This window comes from Syngnathus leptorhynchus, chromosome 21 (assembly GCF_054491065.1).
Source record: "Syngnathus leptorhynchus isolate UIUO chromosome 21, UIUO_Slep, whole genome shotgun sequence".
Lineage (NCBI taxonomy): Eukaryota > Metazoa > Chordata > Actinopteri > Syngnathiformes > Syngnathidae > Syngnathus > Syngnathus leptorhynchus.
In genome coordinates, this window is record NC_141215.1 from 830,164 (window position 1) to 851,643 (window position 21,480).

The window sequence follows — 21,480 nt, forward strand, 5'->3', positions numbered from 1 at the left end:
AGAATAACAATAGTGTGAAGGCCTTCGCCTTCACACTAATAAGAAGAAGAAAAATAAAGTAGAATAACAATAGTGTGAAGGCCTTCGCCTTCACACTAATAAGAAGAAAAATAAAGTAGAATAACAATAGTGTGAAGGCCTTCGCCTTCACACTAATTATTAAAATGTGTTAAAATTGAATGAATGAAAAATTAATGAATAAAAAAATTATGGCCAAGAAGGACTCTAACTCGCTCGCGGACGTGGCTCGTGTTCAAAGGACCAATGTCTTCTTACTGAGCTAAACAGCGGCTTAGTGTTGCTGCGGTGGAATGATGATATTAAACAAGAAATAAAAACGGTAAATGCCGTTAAAACGGTAAAATGATGTTTTTAACTTAAAATTAAATGAATAACTAAATGAATGAATGGAAAATAAATAAATAAAAAATAAAAGAGTTAAATAAACGAGTTAAGGAAAGAAATCATGAAAAAAGTTGTCAGATGTCAAAATTTGAACTCACTCCTGAACGTCGCTCGTGTCTAATGCGCCATTAAGAATGAATGGGGGATTTTAAGGCACAAATTTGCTAATTATGCAAAAACGGTAAATGTTATGAACAAATAAAATACTAGCAATTATGCCGTGAATTTTTGGAACGTGTGAAAGTTGGAATGGGGTGAATCGGTTAAAGCATGTGGGAGTAGTTAGGTGTCAAAAAAGTGGGAGGAATAAATTGTTTAATAATAATAAGAAGAAGAAAAATAAAGTAGAATAACAATAGTGTGAAGGCCTTCGCCTTCACACTAATAACTAGAATTGGCAATTTCTGGAGAAATTGCGTGTGAAGGCGAAGGCACTTCACACTATTGTGGGACTCGAAATGATGATTAAATGACATAAAATTGGTAAATTGATGATTAAATAAAATAAAAATGTTAAATTAATGATGATGATGAAAATAATTATTAAAGTGATGTGTTAAAATTGAATGAATGAAAAAAAAATATTGGTCAAGCCGGATTCGAACTCGCACGGGAACAGCGCTCGTGCTTCAAATTCCAGTCTCTTCTTACTGAGCTAAACAGCGGCTTAGTGTTGCTGTGGTGGAATGATCATATTAAACGAGAAATAAAAATGGTACATGCCGTTAAAACGGTAAAATGATGTTTTTAACTTAAAATTAAATGAAAAACTAAATGAATGATGAAAATAATTGTTAAAATGTGTTAAAATTGAATGAATGAAGAATTAATGAATAAAAAAATTATGGCCAACCGGGACTCGAACTCGCTCGCGGACGTGGCTCGTGTTCTTAGGATCATTGTCTTCTTACTGAGCTAAACAGCGGCTTAGTGTTGCTGCGGTGGAATGGTGATATTAAACAAGAAATAAAAACGGTAAATGCCGTTAAAACGGTAAAATGATGTTTTTAACTTAAATTAAATGAATAACTAAATGAATGAATGGAAAATAAATAAATAAAAAATAAAAGAGTTAAATAAACGAGTTAAGGAAAGAAATCATGAAAAAAGTTGTCAGATGTCAAAATTTGAACTCACTCCTGAACGTCGCTCGTGTCTAATGTGCCATTAAGAATGAATGGGGGATTTTAAGGCACAAATTTGCTAATTATGCAAAAACGGTAAATGTTATGAACAAATAAAATACTAGCAATCATGCCGTGAATTTTTGGAACGTGTGAAAGTTGGAATGGGGTGAATCGGTTAAAGCATGTGGGAGTAGTTAGGTGTCAAAAAAGTGGGAGGAATAAATTGTTTAATAATAATAATAAGAAGAAAAATAAAGTAGAATAACAATAGTGTGAAGGCCTTCGCCTTCACACTAATTAAATAAACGAGTTAAGGAAAGAAATCATGAAAAAAGTTGTCAGATGTCAAAATTTGACATGTGATGTCAAGTGATGTGTTAAAATTGAATGAATGAAAAAAAAATTATGGCCAAGCAGGATTCGAACTCGCTCGCGGACGTGGCTCGTGTTTAGGGACCATTGTTTTCTCACTGAGCTAAACAGCGACTGTGTGTTTTTTGTGGTGGAATGTTGCTATTGATCAAGAAATTAAAATGGTGAAACGTTAAAACGGTAAAATGATGTTTTTAACTTAAAATTAAATGAATAACTAAATCAATGAATGAAAAATAAATAAATAAAAAATAAAAGAGTTAAATAAATGAGTTAAGGAAAGAAATCATGAAAAAAGTTGTCAGATGTCAAAATTCGAACTTGAACGTCGCTCGTGTCTAATGCGCCATTAAGAATGAATGGGGGATTTTAAGGCACAAATTTGCTAATTATGCAAAAACGGTAAATGTTATGAACAAATAAAATACTAGCAGTCATGCCGTGAATTTTTGGAACGTGTGAAAGTTGGAATGGAGTGAATCGGTTAAAGCATGTGGGAGTAGTTAGGTGTCAAAAAAGTGGGAGGAATAAATTGTTTAATAACTAGAATTGGCAATTTCTGGAGAAATTGCGTGTGAAGGCGAAGGCACTTCACACTATTGTGGGACTCGAAATGATGATTAAATGAAATAAAAATGGTAAATTAATGATGATTAAATAAAATAAAAATAATAAATTAATGATGATGAAAATAATTATTAAAATGTTTAAAATTGAATGAATGAAAAATTAATGAATAAAAAAATTATCGCCAACCGGGATCGAACTCCCTCGCGGAAGTGGCTCGTACTCCAAACGCCATTGTATTCTTACTGAGCTAAACAGCGGCTAAGTGTTGCTGTGGTGGAATGATGATATTAAACAAGAAATCGGTAAAAACGGTAAAATGATGTTTTTAACTTAAAATTAAATGAATAACTAAATGAATGATGAAAATAATTATTAAAATGTGTTAAAATTGAATGAATGAAAAATTAATGAATAAAAAAATTATGGCCAAGCGGGACTCGAACTCGCTCGCGGACGTGGCTCGTGTTCAATGGACCATTGTCTTCTTACTGAGCTAAACAGCGACTTAGTGTTGCTGCGGTGGAATGATGATATTAAACAAGAAATAAAAACGGTAAAATGATGTTTTTAACTTAAAATTAAATGAATAACTAAATGAATGAACGGAAAATAAATAAATAAAAAATAAAAGAGTTAAATAAACGAGTTAAGGAAAGAAATCGTGAAAAAAGTTGTCAGATGTCAAAATTTGAACTCACTCCTGAACGTCGCTCGTTTCTAATGCGCCATTAAGAATGAATGGGGGATTTTAAGGCACAAATTTGCTAATTATGCAAAAACGGTAAATGTTATGAACAAATAAAATACTAGCAGTCATGCCGTGAATTTTTGGAACGTGTGAAAGTTGGAATGGAGTGAATCGGTTAAAGCATGTGGGAGTAGTTAGGTGTCAAAAAAGTGGGAGGAATAAAGTAGGATAATAATAAGAAGAAGAAAAATAAAGTAGAATAACAATAGTGTGAAGGCCTTCGCCTTCACACTAATAACAATAGTGTGAAGGCCTTCGCCTTCACACTAACTAGAATTGGCAATTTCTGGAGAAATTGCGTGTGAAGGCGAAGGCACTTCACACTATTGTGGGACTCGAAATGATGATTAAATGACATAAAAATGGTAAATTGATGATAAAATAAAATAAAAATGGGAAATTAATGATGATGATGAAAATAATTATTAAAGTGATGTGTTAAAATTGAATGAATGAAAAAAAATTATTGGCCAAGCAGGATTCGAACTCACACGGGAACAGCGCTCGTATGTACGGCCCCATTCTCTTCTTACTGAGCTAAACAGAGACAACTATGAAAGCGGTAGATCATGGTGGAATCATACTATTAAACAAGAAATGACATTATTAAAATGATGTTTTTAAACTAAAATTCAATGAATGAAAATGATTGAATAAATGAATAAAAAGCAACAGCGGCTATCAGATTCGAACCCACTCGGGAACGTGGAGCGTGTTGAATGGGCCATTCCCTTCTAACTGAGCTAAACGGTGACTCAGTGTTGCTGCGGTGGAATGATGGTATTAAACAAGAAATAAAAATGTTAAATGTTTTTAAATTAAAATTAAATGAATGAATAAAAAAATTAATGTTAAGGAAAGAAGTCATGATAAAAGTTGTCAGACATCTGATTCGAACTCACTCAGGATCATGGCACATGTTGAATATTTCATTCTCTAACTGAGCTAAACAGTAAATGTTATGAATTAGAAAAATGGCAGCAAGCATTACATGAACTTTTCAGTTGTGCGCAGATATGCTTTCAAACTGAAAATTAAAACGCTTCTCAATGAAAGGCACAACTGCATTCCATCCAACCCCAAACTGTAGCAGATTTCACCGCATCTGACAAAATATTGCAATCAAATATTTAAGTGGCACTAAGAGCTGTACTTTCAATCAGAAAATTTAAACTCTTCCCAATGAATAGTGCAACTGCACCCCATCCAACCCCAAACTTTGGCAGAAATTAATGTAGGCAAATGGACAGCATTGGCAAAATAGAATGTTTATTGATATATTTCAGAAACTTCTCCCTCTGAGTACACCAGTTTAAGGGAGAGTCCTTCTTGGGGTATTTTTGGGATGTGGGGGAAAGCCTGGCGCCAAACATTCACGCCAATACTAATTTCTACCCCCTCCCCATCCACCAACTTGATCTCCTCCTCTCCCATCATTACTCCAATCGCAATGAACTGGACAGTTGACTCGTAGAGCTAGTGAAGAAAAACACAATTAGGTTTGCTCAGGTGAAAACTGAAGAATTATATACCTCAAAAGGTCAAGTCAATAAAGTTAAAGGTGAATTCATCACTGTCACATCACATGCAATTACTAATTCACAGGGTGTCCATGAAGTCCTTCCATTATCTGTACCGTTTTGTCCCCACCTGGGGGGGGGGGGGTTGTTCGCAGACACGCTGGTCACAATTCAACAGCCTTTCTCGTAAAGTTGTAAAATGTGAACGAGATTGTACGGAAAGCCGGCATTCGTGATATTATACTCGTTCATTCAAAACAACCTAAACTTATTAAATTCCTTTTCACAGCCTTTTTCTACTCACAGATATCTTTGAATGTTGGGTCGTGTTGAGGGACAGTCCAAATTCATTTGTCACAGCATTTAGGTGTGAAAATGAATAAAGTGCCCCGACCTTGATTGGGGTCACGTTTGCCTCCCTCCACACAGCTTCTTCCTGCAATAGTTTGAAACCAAATATTACTTCAGTACGCGCATGTGTGAAGTACAATAACAGTAAAGTCGACAAATCAATTACTTGTTTCACGAAAATGATGCTCAATGGCACCAACCGAGCCCCGCGCACAGAGACCAATCTGCTCTGCTGTTTCTAATTTGGAACAAACAGACAGTGTTTAAGCAAGGGAACACTTTTTTAAATATATATTTAAACATACATTTGTGTGTTGAGTAAACTTACACTTTCAACACGGCCCTCAATGTTGATCAGTCCCTCAGGAGGGTTTTTAATCACCTCACAGAGAGACATTGGGGACGAGGGGGGGAAAATTAAGGCGAGCGCCTCAGCCTTCAAGGCATCTGTGCACTCCACCTCCGCCCCCATATAGACCTTGCTGGCCGATTTACAGTGGAGCACATTGGTGTTTGCCGCGTCCTTCGCAAAATGTGCGAAAACGTAACTGTTGCCCTCTGTGACCATACCAGCCAGGTGACTAAAGAGAGTCACCTTCATTGGACTGGTACCGTCACAGAGGGCAACAGTCACATTTTCGTAACTTCCGTCCATCCGGAAGCCGGACACACCGTCTGGCTTCCAGCCTCTGGCCCAGGTGTCCCTTCTGACGCCCACCACTTTGGCATTTATTATTTTTTTGTTCATTCTGAAAGAGAAAGTGACAATTAAGATCCAAACTTTTTATATTTATGAGCATGTGATTCCAAGTATGTGAAGTGAATGTCTAAAATTGTGCAAAGTAGTTGGCAATTTGGCATATCACATCCCACTGTTGCATTCGGGGACAAGTTGAATCATTTGGCCTTCACTCGATCCAATTGTAAAAGCGATGACCGAAAGCAGACAAGGCAACATTAACTGTTGCTTTTTTTCGTAGCATGTGATTGTATTAATTATCCTTTGTTTGTCTGTGTATGGACTTTAACTTTAAACCAGCAATGTCATTCCTCGTTAACTCCAATTGCAAGCACATGCATACGGCCATTTTGTCCCACTGCGGACACATGGACAGCCAATTTACCTCGTGCAAAACCCTTGCTCACAGACTTTGAACAGCCTTTTTAATGATACAGCATTAATTTTCACAGGTAAAACAATATAGCAGATTTAGAAGTGCCACCTATGTTTGTTTCACGACTTATTTTCACTTTCATCCATCAGATGGAGTAAATTCATACCAAATTCATCAGAATTTACCTCAGAAAAGTTGCATTTTGACAACAGGACAATATCGGTTCCAAGTATAGTAAATGAAAAGAGAGGATTTTAGAACACTTAACTTCCACCTGGTTTGGAATTTTGCACAACATGACATCAGTCCAGGCTAAAATAATTAAAAAATGAATTTGGCACATGCCTCAGTGTTTATCAAAAATCAAATTTTAAATTGGAGGAGAGCTACCTGTGAAACCACTCACCTCTGTCTTCAGGTTTGCTGTGATAAGGGCACCTTGGAGTCTCCACCCGCTTTTATGCGCGGTGGAGTCGAAAAAAAAAAAAAAAAGCTGTTTGGGCATAGGATCACAACTTTATTAGTTACACAGATAGATAAATAGATAGATCGTTGTCATTGTCACATGTACAACAAAATAAAAAATTGCCAAACAATTAGTGCATCTGCTAAAATAATAATAAGAAAAAAATATACAAGCTAAAAGTTTATATGAACTGAAAACAATACAAAAGTTCCAGTTCAGTGGCCTAGTGGTAGAGTGTCGTTAACTCCAATTGCAAGCACATGCATACGGCCGTTTTGTCCCACTGCGGACACACGGACAGCCAATTTTCCTCGTGCAAAACCCTCGCTCACGTCAAAAGACGTAAAATGTTTTACTGATTCAATAGATAACAAATGTAAATAATATCAACAAGAATAAAATGAATAAATGGGACTTGATTTAAATGTGTTCAAATTCACATTTAAATAGCGGAAACACAAAACATGGAAACCAAACCAAGTTGGTGATTTTAGGACCAAAAAAACCTCGGAGATGAAAAAGCAGAATGATTTATTTTTTTCAGCTGAATAAAGTTAAAAAAAAAAAAAAAGTCCCAATGATCATCGTCACACACATCTGGGTGAGGTGAAATTTGTCCTCTGCATCCCCATGTGATTTTGATCCATCCCCTGGGGGAGAGGGGAACAGTGAGCAGCAGCGATGCCGCGCTCGGGAATCATTTGGTGATCTAACCCCCCCAATTCCAAACCTTAATGCTGAGTGCCAAGCAGGGAGGCAATGGGTTCCATTTTTAGTCTTTGGTATGACCAATATTTCCATAATATGGAAATCAAAAAGTGGATGTCCAGGCCAAAGCGAAGAGCTGTCAGATGTGCCTTCGATTGTCCTGGCAGTGTCCTCTAGGAGGGTATTCCGCTGCAGTTCCCTCATGCTGAAAAGCGAGGAGCCGCCGGCGGTGCCCTCGATTGTTCCACGGAAGAATCGGCAAAAGTCCCGTTCGCCATGCCGGTTTGGGAGTTTATGTTCCATGATGCCGGCCTCCATCGTACGAGTGTTTTTCAAAAACTTGGCTGTCGCTGTGCTACAATATAATATCATTATCAATTCATTTTTGAAAATCCCATTACAGTACTTCAAGCATATGTACTAAAGAGTGAATGACATGAGCGCATTAACAAACCTGCATCTTCTTCTTCAGTCATTTGTCTGGCAAGACAGGCCAAATCCCATCAAGGTAGAGTACCAAAGGGGCCAAACTCCCGTCTTGACAAACGGAGGACGTGGAGCCGCGGGAAACACGGAAAAACTAAAACAACAAACATTGAGTCGGTTGAGGATACCAGTTGAAAAACACATGTAAAATTAAAGGGAGTGTTTCGTGACAATAGTCAATAATAGATTTGTAGGCTACTCACAGAAGAATAAGTTGTGCTTCTTGCCTCCCTGGTGTAGGAGTCATTGGTCCGTGATGAAAGTTTTTGCATGCTCAAGGTCTTTGTGAAGAAAAAATAAAGGACAATCCAAGTAAAAATGTAGGATTCTGCAGAGGGTATACACAAGCATGGCTGTGAATTACAAAATGTTACAACAAGGCAATATGTCACGGTTACCTCTGACCTCCGTTGTGAGTTGAACTGCTTTCGCCAGATAAAAGAAACTGTTTAAATACAGAAGAGTGAAATACAAGCATTTAGTGTCTTTGGAAAGAAATGGAAAAAAAATCATCGACGAGCAACTTACCTCGTCTGTTTTCTGTTCTCGCCTCGTGATTATGACATTAAAAAAAATTTGAAAATAAAAATAAAAAAATTTATGATAAAAAAAATAACGTTTAAAAGGCTTTCCCTTAAGTCATCTTTAAAATCGATGGTTAATTTAGAAAATTTAGAAACATTTTAAAAGTTAAAAGGTTTTAAAGTCCTTCTCTGAAGTCATCTTTAAAATCTGATTGTAGAATTAGAATGAAAAAAAATGTAAAAAGTTAAAAAGTCACCCCTTAACTCATCTATGCGTTCATTTAGAAAATTGAATCATGTTAAAAGTTCAAAAGTTTCAAAGTTAAATATTTAAATAGTTAACATTTTTAAAAGTGTAATATTTAAATCAAGTTGAGTTAAGGGAAGGCTTTTTTAAATTTTAAAAGCCTTCCCTTAGATGGACAATTGGACGAAATCTCCCGTCGATCCGAAAGACGAGTAGACCGGCAGTTAAAGATTGTTTTAGGTGTCAAGCGGCCGCGCCATCCCCTCGCCACCCTCTTGCCTTCAGAAGATTGTTTGCCCAGCAGGTGCGGATACTGCCACATGCGGGGCGGCCCAAGAGGGTGCGGCATCCCCAACCCAACCCTCGAACGCCGAGTGTCAAGCAGGGAGGAATCGGGTTCCAATTTTTACGTAATCTTTGGTGTGACTCGGCCGATGGATCAAAGCCACGACCTCCCAGTCTCAGGGCGAACACTCGTACCACAAGGCCACTGAGCTGGTTGAGTGCCTTCCCTTAACTCAACTTGATTTACATCTACAGAAATGAGATCAGCCATTTAAAATATCAGCGTGATATATGAGCCGTCATTTATACTATCAGCGGAAAATATAATGTATATGGCTATTCACATTGGTCTGTAGTATTATTTTTTTTTATAATGGTGAGGTTTCTGCCTAATGCCAACATTACATTTGCCTTTCTGAGCCACCTACGCCTCTGATACCATCTCATCTCAATTCAACAAATCACCCACGACACACCACCACTTACGCCGTCTGATTTCCGTCCATGTTATTTTTCCAAATGCTGAAATACACAATTTAGATTTGACTTACCTTTGACTATTCAAAACACAGAAAACAGGATTGTGATAGCTGTAGTATGTTTGCAGGACACCTGAATAAAGAACACGCTGAGGTCGAGAGACAAAAATGAGGTCAATCAATGTGTTTTTGTCAGTGGTAGCAGTGGTTATGAGCTGCGTGTAACCCTTTGAGCGAAACAATTCAAGAACGGGCTTGTACGAGGCAGAGAGCGTATCTTCGTTAAAATCGCCACATACCAAGATCTGATGATGGTCCATGACTTCAAGATACCGTAAGAGATTTTCCAAGCTTGGCAGAAAGGTCCGCAGACTGTGGCCTGGAGGCCTGTAAACGGCAGCGATTAACAAATTGATGGGAGCTTCAAGTTTCACCGCAACAAATTCAATATCGGTCACACCCTGTACGTATTTCTTTTCCTGGGCTGCGATGTGACTTTTGACACAAATACCTACGCCACCGCCACGTTTTGTCACCAAGTCGGGACAGGTTGTGTAAGAATCACTTCGGTTCCTGTGAAACATGGTATAGCCTTCCAAGCAGGCAGCCGCAGATTCTCGGAGGTGTGTTTCTGTGAAGCACAAAACATCAGCAAAACGCAGTTCGTGGTGACACGCGATATCCCGCACGTGACAAGACAGCCCTTCGGTGTTATGATGGACGACGACCAGGTCGTTTGCTCTATCTACCCTCGGCATCACGTGAAACAGAGGCATTACGCTGTCCAAAGAATCCTCTGTCATCTCAGCGAGAGGAGCAGTGATTTCTGGATTTGCATGAATTCTTTGCTCATCCATATGCAGAATATGCAGACCACTGAGCGAAGTCACTCTACTCAGAGCTACGTAGCCCATGCCGTGTTCGAAAACGCCTTTCAGCGAAACCGCAGCCTCTGACGTCGTCATGCCTTGTACCTTATGGATCGTGCAGGCAAAAGCAAGCTTGATGGGAAACTGCCGGCGCACCACTCCAGAATTCTGCATCCTCTCCTCCTGTCTGTCAATGAACACAGAATTCGCAGCACTCGCCGTCTTAGTCACGCAGTCTAGTTCCAACCCGACTTTCTGTACACGCGCTTCATTCGGGTAGTTCACCAATTGCACAACTTTTGCAAACGTCCCATTGCACAGACCTGCTCCGACGTCAATATTGCGTGTGACCATAACGCGAGCGCCGACTGCAACTTTGATCGAGTCGGGCAACCCGTTCTTAGGTCCTTGGACAGGGGTCGCTTGCCTTGCCATTCTGCCAGTTTTTTTGTCTTTCTTGTAGTCATCCGCGTCGATTTGTACAATGTCCTTATGAAGCAGATTCAGCATCGCGGAATTATGACCATCTACCTGTTTATTGGTGGCAAAAATATGCAGAATATTCTTTGGACACATTACCGGAGAAGCGTACCTCGTAGCAAGCAGAGCTGCGTCCGGTTCCGACAGTCGGTCAGACTTGTCTTTGACGCGGAGTCGGTTCAGCAGCTCAGCAAAGGCTACGTCGTCTTTCTGCCTCATGACGTCCGTGAGCGTGATCTTTTTGAAGTTGCCGCGCCAGTGGTCCAGCCGAGTGGGATCGTACACGCACAAAGGTTTGGATTGTCTCACGGGAGGGAGCTGAAAAAAATCTCCAACAGCAAGAACAGACATGCCGCCAAAAGGTAAATTGGCTCCTTTGATTTGTTTCAATCTGGTATCGACGTAGGCAAAGAGGTCTTTTGACACCATGGAAATCTCGTCGATAATTAGTATTTCAGCGATCGAGAGCTCCGCTCTGACTTCGTCCAGTTTGTTGCCCAGGCCTTGATACGGAGGTTTGAGACTTCTCGGCAGTTTGAGGAGAGAATGCAAAGTTGTCCCTGAAATGTTGAACGCCGCCGTACCGGTGAAGGCTGCGAGAACAACAGTCTGTTTGGAAACGTCTGCTTCCTCAGCCAGTCGTGGTAGTCTGAGCAGTAGTTTCGTGGCCTCCGCATGGATACATTTGATCAAATGTGATTTGCCGGTCCCGGCGCCACCGTTGACGTAGTAGAAAAACTGCTCAATCGGCTTTGAGCTACACAGACGTTTTACGCACCAATCGCGGACCTTGTAGAAGACTGACGCTTGCTTTCGGTTCAGGTTTCGATACATACCGCGTAACACCGTGGGATCGATGGCAGCGGGTTCAGCCACGATGGACATTTCCGTTGTCGCCGACCTCACGTTATAGTCGGGGACATTTTCCTCCACGTTCTCATTCGGGTCGTCTCTCGCGTCGATTTCCTCGATGCATTCGAGTCTTTGCAGCTCACTCTCGGGAGCCAGGTGGCACCATTCGTTTACGTTGAGCCCACTTTCCTCCATCTCCCTGATGGCTTCGTCGATGTCTCCGCTGTGTTTCTCGTATCGTTTTCTGTTCCTTTTGACGATTTCGCACACGCGCTCCACACGGTCGGCATACGGTAACTGTACGCAGGCGTGCTCGTGGAACAACTGAGATGTGGGAAAGCGTTCAGATTTTAACTGGCAATCAGCACGATGAGGCAGGTACAGCTTGAGCAAGGTGCAGTGATATTCCTCGGGATGCTTTTGTTCTGAAAATTTACAGTATTTGATGACCGCAGATTTTCTTGTTCTTTTCTGTACAAATCCCATGTCGTTCAGCAGACGCAAAACGTTCTTACCTTTGACTTGTTTGCCATAAACAATTCTGCACGTTGATGCAAAATCAGCCAAGCACATTACTTCAAATTCCTCCGTTTGAGGTCTGCATTTATATTTGTCCGGCAGGGCAGTCATCCACACTTCGTGAGAGTCCTGGGTTTTGCCCTCAAGCACTGAGATAGGATAACTCATTTTCAGCGCATTGTCACTGGTTTGTACAAATATCACACTGCGAGAGGACTGTTTCATATGCAAGCCGCATGCGCGTGCGACACATTCCTGGGCGCTCACTTCTCTTTTTTTGGAGTACGCTTGCATAATTTGCTTCATTTCATCGCTCTCGTTGACATTTTCGCTGCGGGAGTTTTCAATCACCGATTTCAGGTATTGGCTCAAACCGTGTTCAGCTTTGCTGATGTAGCTGCAGATGTATGCGATGCAAGAATAGGCATTCAGGATGTATTGGATGTCCAGATTTCCATCCCAGGCAAGAAGCAAATGGCGGTTGTAGTAGTTGACCCAGCAGTCTTTCGGTTCACGCTTCAGCACGACAGAATTCGACGAGGCCGTCGCTTGCAAACAGCTCATGTAGTCGTCGCCGGTGAGCTCGCATTTAGCCAGTAGCTGAGGCAAAGTCAGGGATGAAGTTTCAGGTTGATTCAGCAGATTTAGCACGGAAACAAGCTTAGCATTGGCCGCCGACCGACCCTCCCCGCGTCGATCTCGATCGTCATCGTCGACGGGGGCAGGTCTGACGATCGTCGTTTCATGGCACGGTTGTTTGGGGAATCCAAAGCGGCAATTCGCACCCGGGTGTTTGACACACGTTTTGGAGTGACTTTTGCTGTGCATCTGGACTTCTGTGACTTTTTTGTACAGATCGGGTTCTTTCAGCGGGTCCGGAAGCTCAGCCGAGATGTAGCGGGATACAAAATCACAGATGGCTTTGTCTGAAGATTCCTCAAATACAGGAGCACCTCGAACCCATATGAGGCAATGAATGTGAGGACTTCCTCTGTGCTGAAATTCTAATCGGTAAAAGTAGTCTACCACTTCGCCAATCGGTTGTGCCGGAGAGAGGATCAAATCTCTGAACAGAGCTTCCACACGTTTGTCAAACATGCGCATCGTCGTCACCGGATTGCCCCTTAGAATTTCACACTTGGTGGCCCAGTCCAGTTCAGCAAAATTCACTACCTCACCTCGTTGCGCTTTAATGGCGACGATGACCTCTTCCCAACGCATTTCGGCAGCAGAAAATGTGCAAAAGAACGTGGGTGTGCCCAGCTGTCGGATCATCGCAAAAAGGTCTTTGGTGGTTCTCTCCCAATAGGCTGGCGTGCCTCTCAGTGGCATCATGAAGCGGACGGCGTGTTTGCTGCGCACCAACTTTTCAACTTGTCGTTTGTCCTGAAGCATCGCGTTGGTAATTCTTCGACCATCTCGGGTAAACGGTTTACCTTTGCGTAGCTGTATTGTCATGCTCGACATCGCCTGGTAGATTTCGGTCACAAACTGAGCAAAGAACAAGTAGGTCGGATCCCTGGCAAAACGGTCGTCCACACAACACAGTCGGGTTTTGAAATACTTGCTCGGTGTGAGTTTTATCGGTCTCTCTCCATCGAGCGTGTTTTGCCCTGTCGGGAACTGCACCGGAAAAGCCATGGCCTCAAGTTTGGGAGTCTTGAAAAAGCTTACTGGGTTATTTCTTTCTGCAGGAGCAACAGAGTAAATGCCCTCGGTAAAACTCATAATTTCCTCCGACACGTCACTTGGTTGGAGACATGATTCAAGTACAACTCCACCGTTAGGTTGATCACCATCTTCTACATTTTCTCTTTGCTGATTGTTACCACTGTTGACATTTTGTGACTCACCGTTCATTCCACGCAGAGCATCACTCTCAAATCTGTATATCTCCTCCAGAGCTTCCTCATTGTACTCACTGTCGCTCATTTCCGCTTCACCTGAGCTGCCATCATCATCATCAGCGAGGGTTGGGTCGCAAAGGTCCGGATCGTCGCGGATAGTTAGGCTTCTGTATTGTGGATGAATTTGCTTCAATTTTATCAGAGCGCTCATTAGCTTGGACCAAGTGACAGTTTGAAAAAACTGATGGCCTTTGTAGCAAAGTCGTCTCTTCAGTTTCACTCTCAACATCTGCGACTTACTTCTTATCCTTGGCAAGACATTGACCGTCTCCTGTACTTCCGATGGCACGCACACAACATTTCCGCGAATGCCTCGTTGTTGACCTTTGGGAAGTGGGACAATTTTGGCAAACGCTATGCATTTGGAAATGAGGTGTCTCTCTAATATGTTCAATCCACGCAATTCTGTTGGAATAGCAGCTAGCGTGAGATTGTTTGAAACAGCCAAAGCTGGCATTTTACCATCTTTGAGATGTGTATGGCAGGTGTGACATACCCACTCTAGTTTTCTTTCAGCCGGCACTCTACAAGACGTCTGACATTCGTCATTGCAAATATGAACAAATTGTCCCGTGAGACAGCGCTCAACAACATCGCGGTTCTTCTTATAAAGGTGACGCCGACAAGACTGTACCTGGTTGGGAAATAGGGCTCTGTGGCAAACTGTGCAAACAAATGTGGGTCCATTCTTAATTTGGTCTTTGAATAGGTCGACAGCTTTCATTAATGCGCAGTCATTTCGCTCTCTACATAGCCGGTTTATGATTTTGTATTTTTGTAAAAGCACACTTGCTCTGGTCATTGTTTTATTCCGCAATGAATCCGATTTCGTTCTCATAATGGACCTCATGATTTCCTGATGTCTGGCTCTGAATTCAGGATTGCTTGAATAACGCTGTGTAATATAAACGCGCCGTCTTGCATTAAACTCAAGGTCGTCACGGTAACGTCGCGTTACGTAGGAACGTTTTCTTGCATTAAACTCAGGGTCGTCACGGTAACGTCGCGTTACGTAGGAACGTTTTCTTGCATTAAACTCAGGGTCGTCATGGTAACGTCGCGTTACGTAGGAACGTTTTCTTGCATTAAACTCAGGGTCGTCACGGTAACGTTGCGTTACGTAGGAACGTTGTCTTGCATTAAACTCGGGGTCGTCACGGTAACGTTGCGTTACGTAGGAACGTTGTCTTGCATTAAACTCAGGGTCGTCACGGTAACGTTGCGTTACGTAGGAACGTTGTCTTGCATTAAACTCAGGGTCGTCACGGTAACGTTGCGTTACGTAGGAACGTTGTCTTGCATTAAACTCAGGGTCGTCACTGTAACGTTGCATGCTGTAGGTGCATCGTCCCATTCGAAAACAATCATCCGTCTTATAACGAAGTAAGAAGCGGGAACGAGTTTTCTCCTTAAAGATATGATCAGTCTTACGTTGTGTATAATAGGACATTTGTTTAGTGCGAAAATGTACATCTTGCTGATAACGCGTTGTAACATAACACCTCTTCTTTTGTCTAATCTCTAAATTTTTACTGTACCTTTCCTTATTTCTCAGATTTTTGTTTCTTCTCGTTAGTTCTTGTTTTGTACGTCTTTGTTCAAATTTATCATTCAAATTTTCCTGTGCCTTCATTCGTCTTAGAAATTTTCTCCTACTTGATTTCGAAATTTTTGACAAGCGTTGGAGCATTTTACCTGTAGTCCAAGAAACCGCTTCTGTGTCGTCATCAATCAACTTGTGGCAGTGACGTTGTTCACCGGCAGGTGTTGAAGAATCACTCATCTCCAAATATGAGGTCTCGGAAACTGCTTTGCTTACCAGCTTAGATTGCAATGAAGTACATGGCACCATCTCAATGTCATTTGTAGTAACATGAATAGGTTCAAACTGGACCGGTACAAGCTCATACTGAGAATTACAGGAGCATTGCAAACGTGTGTAGAGCTCTGTCAATTTATTCCGAAGGTCATTCAGACGCACAAAAAGCATCATGACAGCTGTGCCATTGGGAACAGGGAGACCATCTCGTCCTCTAGAGTGGGGATCAAAATACCCGTACTTGCCTTGGTGGTCTCGGAAAACTGCAATGCACGTCGACTGCATAATCAGAAGAGCACAACTGACCTCTGATGTCAAGCACTCAAGTCTGTCACAAAGGTTCAGAAAGAGCGCATCTCCATGGAAAGAGGTGAAAGAACCACACATTGACATACTCCTTATTAACACATGCCGTTGTGTGGAACCACTTACAATCTCTGGAAGTTCATCAACCGTCAAAAAACTGTTTAGAAAGCATCCTCGGGCTTTCAATGCAGCCACAGTACATGTATACAGTTCATTACCCACACTGAGAACAGCATCCAGGTCAGAGGTAGTCAAGTTATTTATATCCTGCAGGAAAGCCAGAAATGTTACAGAATTAGCCACACATTGACTGTTTCTGGATTGGCCATATCTCAGATGGGCTTGGCTGTGAGTTGCCATCACATACATTACCAAATCGTGTTGCACTGGTACCATTACCGCAATGGAAACTTCAGCAGGAATTTTCTTTTCAGTGTCCTATATCATTTGGAATAGCTCTTTTCATTTGCGTATCATTTGTATCATGTTTCTCCATTTGCAAATCGTTTGTATCTCTTTCAGTTGCTTCAACAGCACACACATGCTGGGCAGAGATATCAGCAGAAGGTGGAAGAGGTGCTTGGGAGCTACGTGTTTTAGCACGTCGCTCCCAGCACAACTTTACAGACTGTGATCTCCTGCCCTTTTTCGGCATGGTGTTAGCAAATAGTTTTCAGAACAAATGGGTTTAGACAGAAGGAAGGCAGAAACAATAGGTAGAGCAGAGACAAGAAAGGGTATTGGGGGAATCAGCCACAGGTCAGCAGGATCAGCCGGAAGTCAGCTGGATCAGCCACAGATCAGCCGCAGTTCAAAGACCTGTGCAGAGAAATAGAACAAATACAGCAAACCCTCAATCTTATGCAGACTTTGTGGTGCAAAATTTTGGAATTGCGTTATCCACAAAAGTTAGTTATGTAGAACAGCTTGGAAGGGGAAATTATTCAGAGCCACGTATACAGGTGCATTAAGAAATTGATGTTGGGAAACACATTGTATGACACGTCTGGTAATGGCATTGGGTAATGAATAATTGTTCTGGGTGAAAATGCAATCTAGTTACAGTATTTTCCGCACCATAAGGCGCTTCAAGATAAGAGGCGCACATTTGTACTTAATCTAGGGCAGGGGTGTCAAAGTCAAACACGCAGCGGTCCAAAATTAGAAACTTGGATGAGGTCGAGGGCCGACATCGATATTTATTGAAAAATATCTTCCTCCACATTTGATAACAAACCTTTTCATAGCGACCATATTTAGTTTTGATTATAAAATATGGAACAAAAAAAGCTTAATTTTTTTCAATATAACGAAATATTGCACACATGCAAAATTGAATTTCAAAGAAAAAAAAATCACCTTTGGAATTGCGTTATCCACAAAAGCTAGTTATATAGAACACCTTGGAAGGGGAAATTATTCAGAGCCACGTATACAGGTGCATTGAGAAAACGTGCATAAAGAAAACCATATTTATAGTTCAGTTTGATACACACTGATCTACTCTGCTTTGTGTGTTTTTTGTTTCGATGTGATCCTCTAATATTCCGAGCGCCGCTACCTCCATAGCTGATCATATCTTGACAGAGAATACACAAAACCTAAAGATGCCGTCGCGGCGGGCGGGGGGAATGCTCGCGAGTCGCCGAAGCTAACATTTACAGGCCGGCCGCTCCTCCCATGTATAAAAAAATAATTTTTGCAACAAATTTACACGAACCACGAAAATGATACTTTCGACGGACAAAAACATGGAAATCCGCGGATAATTATCATCCCTGACTTTTACAACAGTACAACAGCTACTTTTTACTTAATCCACACAAACGAAGTTTGCTAGCTCAAGTGTATAAACGGTGCGAAAAGTCTACATCACACCACAAAAACAGCAACGCGAAACTGCTCATCTGTTTGGAAATTTCAATAATAACATTACGGTTAGCGTCGTGTAAATTGAACATTTATAATTGTTAATATTGCACCGAGACACCACATTTACTTACGTCTGGTCAGCCGCAGGCAATCTGAACAGGTGCGTAATCGACGGCACTGAACTGTATAACAGATGATGCATTCGCGTACCGTTGGAAATGAATGCTTTATTCCACTGCCACAAAACCTAAAGATGCCGTCGCGGCGGGCGGGGGATTGCTCGCGAGTCTATCTTAATATCTCACCAAGACATCACATATACTTACGTCTGGTCAGCCGCGAGCAATCTAAACAGGCCCGTGTCATCGATGCCAAAAATCATGATAAAAGTGGAAGTTTAGAAGGTTACCTTGTGCGGGGCTCGAACCCATGACTATAAGATCAGAGTCAGATGCTCTACCGACTGAGTTAAACAATGCTTTGCGGTTTTGTTTCTTGGAATTTGCTAAATGAAGGCAAAAATGGTAGAAGCGCGCTAATGTGTAATAAGACGGCCAATTTAAATGGTAAATTAATTATTATGAATGATGTTGAATAAAATTGGTAAAATTATGTGTTAAAATTAGTAAGATTAAAAAAACATGACAAAAATGGATGTTGAGAAAGTCGACCAGTGCACAACAATGAGGTTAGAAGGTTGATGCTCTACCTACTGAACTAAACAGTTTTCGATTATTAAAGTGCTGGAATTTGCTTAATGAAGGGAAAAATGGTAGAAGCCCGCGAATGTGTAATGACAAGCCGCCCAATGTAAATGGTAAATTAATGACGATAAATGATGTTAAATAAAATAAATTGGTAAAACTAAAACTAAAGTGGGAAACAATGTTTTACGTAAAATGAAAAAAGTTGAGGTCGGATATCTGATGCTCTAATTACTGAGCTAAACAATGACCTACTGATTTACTAAATAAAATAAATATAGTACATCAAATATGATGATGAAAGGCAAAATGTGATAAAATTAAATTAATGAATAAAGAATAATGTGTATGTGTAATAATTGAATGTGCCATGTTCTCTACTTACTGAGCTAAACACTGACTAACTATTTGTGCAGTGAAATGATGCTATTAGAAATAAAGATGTTAAATTATGATGTTTCATAAAATAATTATTAAAGTGATGTGTTAAAATTGAATGAATAAAAATGGAATGAATAAAAAATAATGGCCACGTGGGATTTGAACTCACTCCTTTAAGGTGGAATTGTTGATAGCACCGTTCTCTTCTTACTGAGCTAAACACCGACTTAATATAGCTGTGGTGGAATAATGCTATTAAACAACAAATATAAATGGTGAATGCCGTTAAAACGGTAAAATGATGTTTTTACATAAAAATTAAATGAATAAATTAATGAATGAATGAAAAATGAATAAATATAAAATAAATGAGTTAAATAAATGAGTTAAGGAAAGAAATCATGAAAAACGTTGTCAGATGTCAAAACTTGAACTCACTCCTGAACGTCGCTCGTGTCTAATGCGCCATTAAGAATGAATGGGGGATTTTAAGGCACAAATTTGCTAATTATGCAAAAACGGTAAATGTTATGAACAAATAAAATACTAGCAATTATGCCGTGAATTTTTGGAACGTGTGAAAGTTGGAATGGGGTGAATCGGTTAAAGCATGCGGGAGTAGTTAGGTGTCAAAAAAGTGGGAGGAATAAATTGTTTAATAATAACTAGAATTGGCAATTTCTGGAGAAATTGCGTGTGAAGGCGAAGGCACTTCACACTATTGTGGGACTCGAAATGATGATTAAATGAAATAAAAATGGTAAATTAATAATATGATTAAATAAAATACAAATGGTAAAATAATGATGATGATGAAAATAATTATTAAAATGTGTTAAAATTGAATGAATGAAAAATTAATGAATAAAAAAATTATGGCCAAGCGGGATTCGAACGCCCTCGTGGAAGTAGCTCAACACCGATTTAGTGCTATTCTGGTGGAATGATTCTATTAAACGAGAAATAAAAATGGTACATGCCGTTAAAACGGTAAAATGATGTTTTTAACTTAAAATTAAATGAATAAGTAAATGAATGATGAAAATAATTATTAAAATGTGTTAAAATTGAATGAATGAAAAATTAATGAATAAAAAAATTATCACCAACCGGGATCGAACTCGCTCACGGACGTGGCTCGTGTTCAAAGGACCATTGTCTTCTTACTGAGCTAAACGGTGGCTTAGTGTTGCTGCGGTGGAATGATGATATTAAACAAGAAATAAAAACGGTAAATGCCGTTAAAACGGTAAAATGATGTTTTTAACTTAAAATTAAATGAATAACTAAATGAATGAATGGAAAATAAATAAATAAAAAATAAAAGAGTTAAATAAACGAGTTAAGGAAAGAAATCATGAAAAAAGTTGTCAGATGTCAAAATTCGAACTAGGAACGTCGCTCGTGTCTAATGCGCCATTAAGAATGAATGGGGGATTTTAAGGCACAAATTTGCTAATTATGCAAAAACGGTAAATGTTATGAACAAATAAAATACTAGCAGTCATGCCGTGAATTTTTGGAACGTGTGAAAGTTGGAATGGAGTGAATCGGTTAAAGCATGTGGGAGTAGTTAGGTGTCAAAAAAGTGGGAGGAATAAAGTAGGATAATAATAAGAAGAAGAAAAATAAAGTAGAATAACAATAGTGTGAAGGCCTTCGCCTTCACACTAATAACAATAGTGTGAAGGCCTTCGCCTTCACACTAATAAGAAGAAAAATAAAGTAGAATAACAATAGTGTGAAGGCCTTCGCCTTCACACTAATAAGAAGAAGAAAAATAAAGTAGAACTAGAATTGGCAATTTCTGGAGAAATTGCGTGTGAAGGCGAAGGCACTTCACACTATTGTGGGACTCGAAATGATGATTAAATGACATAAAATTGGTAAATTGATGATTAAATAAAATAAAAATGGGAAATTAATGATGATGATGAAAATAATTATTAAAGTGATGTGTTAAAATTGAATGAATGAAAAAAAAATATTGGTCAAGCCGGATTCGAACTCGCACGGGAACAGCGCTCGTGCTTCTAATTCCAGTCTCTTCTTACTGAGCTAAACAGCGGCTTAGTGTTGCTGTGGTGGAATGATGATATTAAACGAGAAATAAAAATGGTACATGCCGTTAAAACGGTAAAATGATGTTTTTAACTTAAAATTAAATGAAAAACTAAATGAATGATGAAAATAATTGTTAAAATGTGTTAAAATTGAATGAATGAAGAATTAATGAATAAAAAAATTATGGCCAACCGGGACTCGAACTCGCTCGCGGACGTGGCTCGTGTTCTTAGGATCATTGTCTTCTTACTGAGCTAAACAGCGGCTTAGTGTTGCTGCGGTGGAATGATGATATTAAACAAGA

At 40.0% G+C, this 21,480-nt stretch overlaps 1 protein-coding gene and 1 long non-coding RNA gene across 30 annotated transcripts in view; one reads left to right on the forward strand and one right to left on the reverse strand.

The window, feature by feature from the left end:
• The window catches only part of LOC147039981 (uncharacterized), a 44,668-nt gene extending 34,651 nt beyond the window's left edge, over positions 1 to 10,017 (forward strand). Inside the window, exon 2 of the long non-coding RNA XR_015063228.1 lies at positions 3,439 to 10,017. This is a non-coding gene — a long non-coding RNA (uncharacterized LOC147039981). The remainder of the gene's footprint in view (positions 1 to 3,438) is intronic.
• Positions 4,330 to 19,661, reverse strand: LOC147039982 (uncharacterized). Of its 29 annotated transcripts, XM_085902915.1 has the most exons (10): positions 14,665 to 14,851; positions 14,271 to 14,354; positions 14,046 to 14,137; positions 9,476 to 13,811; positions 8,267 to 8,418; positions 8,072 to 8,196; positions 7,837 to 7,962; positions 5,422 to 7,737; positions 5,260 to 5,331; positions 4,335 to 5,178 (listed from the first exon to the last, which is right to left on the reverse strand). In XM_085902915.1, exons 1-7 carry the CDS (start codon positions 14,715 to 14,717, stop codon positions 7,855 to 7,857), a joined length of 4,950 nt encoding a protein of 1,649 aa, XP_085759041.1. In that variant the 5' UTR covers positions 14,718 to 14,851; the 3' UTR covers positions 4,335 to 5,178; positions 5,260 to 5,331; positions 5,422 to 7,737; positions 7,837 to 7,854. The 29 variants fall into 29 exon arrangements, with proteins under 29 accessions (XP_085759015.1, XP_085759017.1, XP_085759012.1 ...); XM_085902912.1 differs by having other exon boundaries at positions 4,334 to 5,178; positions 9,476 to 14,137; XM_085902914.1 differs by adding an exon at positions 14,527 to 14,565 and having other exon boundaries at positions 4,334 to 5,178; positions 9,476 to 14,354; positions 14,665 to 14,731.
• Positions 19,662 to 21,480: the final 1,819 nt, after the last annotated feature.